Here is a 6,000-nt window from a genome sequence, read left to right as displayed (position 1 = left end):
TGAAGACCACAGTGAAGAAACGTGCAGCTGAAGGGATGCAAACGTCTGCAAGCTATTAACACGGAAACGGGCTTCAAACTTTGCACACTTTGTGAGGGCTTCTCCATCTACATAAATCAGCCTCGGGGAGCGGTGTGCACACACCATAAGGTTTAATGTACCCCCCTCCAAATCACTGCGGCGTACAGTCTGGCAAGTAGCTTGCATACCGGGGGTCTCCACGGGATCGGCATGCTCGAAGCCTTCACACCCTTTGGAGCAGCGGTGACGCCTGGCTGCAGTGAAAACCAGGCGGCACACACACACACCTCAACTCCAGCACACACAAAATACACACTCATAACTGGAAAATAGCTGAAATTCCAGGATAGCACCCGGACTGAGCAGCAGCAGATGCATGCAGAGCAAAAAGGCACAGATGCAGCAGGAAGGGAGGAGCGAATGCCAGCAGAGCAGCAGAACTGATGAAAAAACAATACACTGAAACTGGGTTAGTGTGATATACGTCTGCTAATATGCTGATAAATGACGGCGTGCGAACGGACCAGCTGCAGGAACGGAGGCCGTCCAGTCTCTACATTTAATTTCACTCTCTGCTGCCCCACCCCCCCCACCCCCCCCCAGTGTGCAACATGGTACGCTTTGCAACTGTCTCCATATTGATCTGAGCGGCTGGGTGAGAGCATGGAGGTGTGTGGGGGGTATGCCCCTCTTGGCTGGAATTGGGTTTCATTTAGAGGATCTATTAATCACTTTTAGCCTGTGAAAGTCCACTAATGCGGGTCTGCCCTCCCCAGCAGCAGAGAACTGCATACTTCTGATGCGGTGCAGGACAAGCAAGAAAAAAGGGACAAAAAATAAAAGAGAGAGGAAGAGAAATGCTTTTTTTAAGTGGGAAAATAAAATGTAGAACAGTTTTGGAAAAAATGGTTAAGAAAATGTTTGAAAAAAAGCCATCAAGGATTCTGGAGTTTTTCAAACTTATTATTATGTTTTTAATGTACAAATTTTAGAATATCCCAGTAAAGTCCAACTATACTTCTTTCTCTTTTAAAATTGTTCCTAGTTGTCTTTTAATTATGATTATGCCATTTTTAGTAAAAATCAAACCCATCTGAGGCTATGTTCGAAATTCCTCAATAATTCTTAAGTATTAAAAACTATATAGTGCAGGAGTATATAGTGCTCTGATTTTAAAAGCAATTTTGTGTCCATGTTTTTCTGCAAAGTTGTGCACAAGTTATCATTTTTGTGCACCAACAGCTTTGTCTTTATCAATATGTTTCTTTTTGTCAGATTCATGTGCTCACTACTTTTTTTTCTTTAAACACGAACATGTCGTCACCAAAATCGAATCAATACAAGCATTTTATGACAAATATAGAAATTGTTGATGGTTTATTAAAAAATATATATATATATATATTGCATTAAAACGCAACCTATTGTGGTCCATATTCTTAAATCTAGTGAGAATCAATACACACTGGATTTTCGGAGGGAATTTTGAGAAACCTCTACAGCACTTGATTTTGGAACTGTAGATTTGGACAGCACCAAAAAATGGCAAACGCACTAGACAGAGCACTACATAGTGCGTTGTCCGTCTAATTTTTTGAAACTATGACTATGTCCGAATTCCTTCCCTAACCACTGACTACTAAGAAACTACATTGTGCAGGACTTTCTAGTGCCCTGTATTTTAAAAGTAATTCTGACGCCATGTTCACTATTTTTTTTTTTAAGTGGCAAGTATGACATCACCGATTTCATAAAGTGAAAATCTAATCAATAGGAACATTTTAGGACATCTCTTTATGACTCCACCTTGTTCTGATGATGAAAATGTGGACAATTCATTAAAAAAAATTTACATTTTTTGCTACATTTGCATTGTGGTCTATATTCGTTAAGGTAGTGAGGATCGATGCACACTGGTTTTTTGCAAAGACTTCTGGGAAATTTCCAGTACACTGGATTTTGGAGTTGTAGATTCAGACAGTTCTACAAAACAGCAGACGCGGTATATAGTGAGTAGGAAAGGAATGCGGACATAAAAGATGACCATTGATGGATCTATTCGTCTGCAATTTATGCATCAGAATTTTCAGTTGCTGCGTCCCAAATCTGAAGTTCTTCAAATTTCTGGTTTTCATCTGCTCCTGATTCAACACAGTTCAAATAAAGTAATACTCAGAAAGGCAGTTTTTAACTCAAATTATTTTATAAGTGTCCTCCATTATAAGGAAAATGCTTTAAGAACATGTTAAAAACACCAATTTCTTTGGAGTCTTTGGGTCATTAAACTGAAAGATTTGACGCAAAGAAATGTCGATCTTGACAGGAACCACATTGTATTGTGAGGATTGTGAACTTCAGTTTGCTTTTGTTAGAGATATTTTTTGTTCTTATTCCTGATCTGCTTTGAGTCTCCCCCCGTCACACCCACATGAGGTTCAAGTTATCCTTCCAGAGCTATTTCCATCTGATTTATCTGTCCTCAGCAGATTTTAGTGTCTGGTTTTCAGCTCTTCCTTGTCAGGTTATTTGCTTCGCCACACTTTTTGTTGCTCCTAAATTTGGTCATGTTTAAAGTATAAGTTTATGAAGTGAATGTTTACGTTTTTTTTCGCCTAGGCCCCGTCTCATACACCACTACAAGCTTAGATCTATAAACCATAACCTCATAAAAAAGCACGAGGGATTTTAGCAATGTCACATACATAATTTGCATGTACTGAATCCCAGCAGAGGTGGAACATCAGGGCCAGGAATCCTGCCCAGCCTGTATCTGCATGTTTGTTTAATTATTTCTTCAGAGGCTTGATTCGGTTTTGCTTTGTTTCAACAGTATCAGTAGCTACGTCTTTTACATTAATGGTTTATTTGATCTGTAAAGCTAACTGGGTAACAAAAGGTGACAAAAAGAGCCATGCTTGTGTTTAATTTAACTTCAGATTTTCTTCAGAATTTTGTGTATTTTAGAAAATGAAACAGCTGAAACTGTCACATTAGAATAGTCTAAACTATAAGAATACACAGTTTCCACTATGTTTCAATCCATTTTCAAGCCTCTGAAGTTTGCACGGGTGGCTGAGCTTTTTTTCAGCCTCTTTTTAACTCATTTTTTAATGCGAATACCTTCACTTTTATTTTTAGATCAACTTTTAAAGTTTTTCACACTAAACTATGTGAAACTATTTAGATCAAAGTAAAAGACGACATGCTTGGAGTTCTACCAAACTGTTTTCAATCTAAATATCTCACACGGTTTTAATTAAAGGAAAGAAGAATGAAATGCTTGTTATCAAATCTGAAAACTAAAAGCAGATTTGTTCAATAGATCATTTTCTTTCAGCTTTTGAATTTCTCTCGCCTGAAGAATTATGCATATGAACTGGTTTAAACAGTTTCCAGCAGTCGCAGCGATAAAGATCTGAAGATGATTCTTTTAATAATATGTTGCTCAGAAAGAACAAGTCAAACAAGTTCCGACAGATGAAACAAATTTCTCCAAAGACTAAAAAAGACAAAAACCATGGACAAAACAGTGAGCAGGAACTGTGGGGAATCATTAAAATAAGTTGAATCTAAAAACTTTTTATAAAATACAACTAGCACCTCAGCTGTAATAGAGCTTTTCTAAAACCACCTGAAACCACTCCAGCTATAACAATGACCCATAGAATAAAGCGCAGATCCATTTTTCCATTGATGCTCTGAGGGGTTTTTAGGTGAAAACCATCCACTGCAGAGAGAGATACTTAAGGATGGAAACAGTTATGTAACTAAAAAGTGACCTCCGCCTCTATTTATCTGCAGAGCTTCTGCTGAATATCTAGTTTATGATTAGCCAGCAGATCGGACAATCAGCCAAACATGCTGCTTTCTTGAAAGAAAACTGCCAAAAAGTGGGCAAAAGGGTGTGTCAGTGGAGGTGCAGCACAAAATAGAACAGACATGATAGGAAGAGAAAAAGACTGTTTTAGTGGGAGAGAATCCCTCTTTTTGGCCACAGATCCACACACAGCAGGACGATACCCAACACCTGAAGCACAAAATCACCAGATGGCCCTTTTTGGCAGACATGCCCCCCAGGGCTGAGTCTCACCGCCGAAACACAGAATCGATTTGATTCAAACGATCCAATTTCATTAAGATTTATACTCCAAAATCGAAAAAATTTACAGAAATAATTAACCAAAATAAAGATTATTTTCAATAAAAACTAACACAAATGCTTAAAAAAGCTCCATATATTGGGTTTAAAGGAAAATCAATGTAAACATTTAATTAATCAATAAAGCATCTTTTAAGTAGAGATTGATTTTTTTAATCGACGTGTCGTATCTCACACTGGGGATCACATTATGGGCCATCAAACGGCAAAGAAGCACGTCAGTGGTCTCCAGACTGACATGTCGTCTCTCTTCTGTGTCCTTGTTCTCTTTCATTTCCTCAGTTTCTGCCTCAACTTCTCTTTTTCTCATGAGGGAAGCGACCAGCTTCTGAAGAGCGACGCTGTATAAAGGGCTTCATATGTGCTCATTTTAAGCTTAATTAGAAGAATGTCGGTTATTTGTGTCCAGCAATTAGTGCTGCCACAAACGATTATTTTAATAGTCGACCAATTGCTGAATATTTTTTCAGATTAGTCGACCAATCGGGTCATGCGCAAACTGGATGTAAAGCACACATCTTAACCATCATTAGCTTTAAAGTAACTAAAAACTAGATATATAGCATTACCTGCTATAATAATAGTGTGAATGCTGTAAGCTAAAATTTGGCCGCTGAAGATGCTAGTGCTGATAGCTGAAGATGATGAAGTTTATAGCCAGCTAAAATATTAGTTAAATGCCAAATTAACATAAAAACTGAAAAAAGCCAAGGTTAGCCAAAACAGCTAGCATGTAGCTGAAATATTAGCTAAACTCCAAAATAGCCTAAAAAAAAGCCAAAAGAAGTCAAAATAGCTAGCATGTAGATGAAATATTAGCTAATCTCTAAAATAGGCTAAAAAACAAAAAAGCCTCAATTAGCCAAAACAGCTAGTATTTAGCTAAAATATTAGCTGAACTCAAAAATAGCCTAAAAAACAAAAAAAGCCTAAATTAGCCAAAATAGCTAGCAAGTAGCTAAAATATTAGCAAAACTCCAAAATAGCCTAAAAACCCCAAATAAATGCCAAAGTAGTCCAAAAAGCTAGAATCATGCCATTATAACTTTCATCTTTACTAAACTCTGACCCCATATAATATAAAGTAACAACTAATCGACTATTAAATTAGTCAGTGACTATTTTAGTAATCGATTAGTCCTCTATTAGTCGAATAATCGTGGCAGCCCTACCGGCAATACAATAAAAAAAGTGAATTTCCCGCTCCAGCCTGAACCTGCAGAGTGTCAAAGGTCACATACTTGAGCTGGTGGTCCTTGGTGCTGCGCGTTTTGGTGAGGAACCTCTCGCTCAGCTTCTCCAGGTTTCGGCTGTAGTCCATCTCGATTTCGGCCTTCTTTCTGAAGAAGTCCTGCAGGTCCTGAAGGAGCTGCACCCTCAGCTCACACTGCTGGTCCAGACATTTGAGCTGCTCTGCCAGCTGGGCACGGATCTCTGCCAGAGCAAAAAAAAAGAGCAAAAGGAGTTTAATGCATCTGTTAACCTCATTACTAAAGCAAAAATCAAGCTGGAATCAAGTCAAAACAGCCTGCACATGATGGTCGTTTCCTTATTTCTATACCCAAAATAGCCAGAACACGCTGCACATGTTCCTGCCTGCCTGCATCCTCATTAGGGGTTTCTCCAGCCAGACTGCAGAGCATGTGTGTGCATCTTCATATTTACAGACGAGTGTGCTGAGATCAGATATCATCTTTCACACACAGTCGTCTCCAGAGGCAGCCATTTATCCGAGCTTATCACTTTTCATTTTCCTCCTGCTTTCTTACCTCCTCCTCCTCCTCTTCCTCCCAGCTCTCCAGGCTGGCCACAAATTAATA

At 38.7% G+C, this 6,000-nt stretch overlaps 1 protein-coding gene across 3 annotated transcripts in view; it reads right to left on the bottom strand.

The window, feature by feature from the left end:
- srgap2 (SLIT-ROBO Rho GTPase activating protein 2) overlaps window positions 1–6,000 on the bottom strand; it is an 81,224-nt gene that overhangs the window by 33,295 nt on the left and 41,929 nt on the right. For all 3 annotated transcript variants that reach the window (XM_024270203.2, XM_024270205.2, XM_024270204.2), the window contains exon 2: window positions 5,422–5,614. In XM_024270203.2, the coding sequence (XP_024125971.1) occupies window positions 5,422–5,614 (193 nt within the window). The remainder of the gene's footprint in view (window positions 1–5,421; window positions 5,615–6,000) is intronic.

Source organism: Oryzias melastigma, linkage group LG5 (assembly GCF_002922805.2).
Source record: "Oryzias melastigma strain HK-1 linkage group LG5, ASM292280v2, whole genome shotgun sequence".
NCBI classification, from domain to species: domain Eukaryota; kingdom Metazoa; phylum Chordata; class Actinopteri; order Beloniformes; family Adrianichthyidae; genus Oryzias; species Oryzias melastigma.
This window is presented reverse-complemented; position numbering and strand designations above follow the sequence as displayed.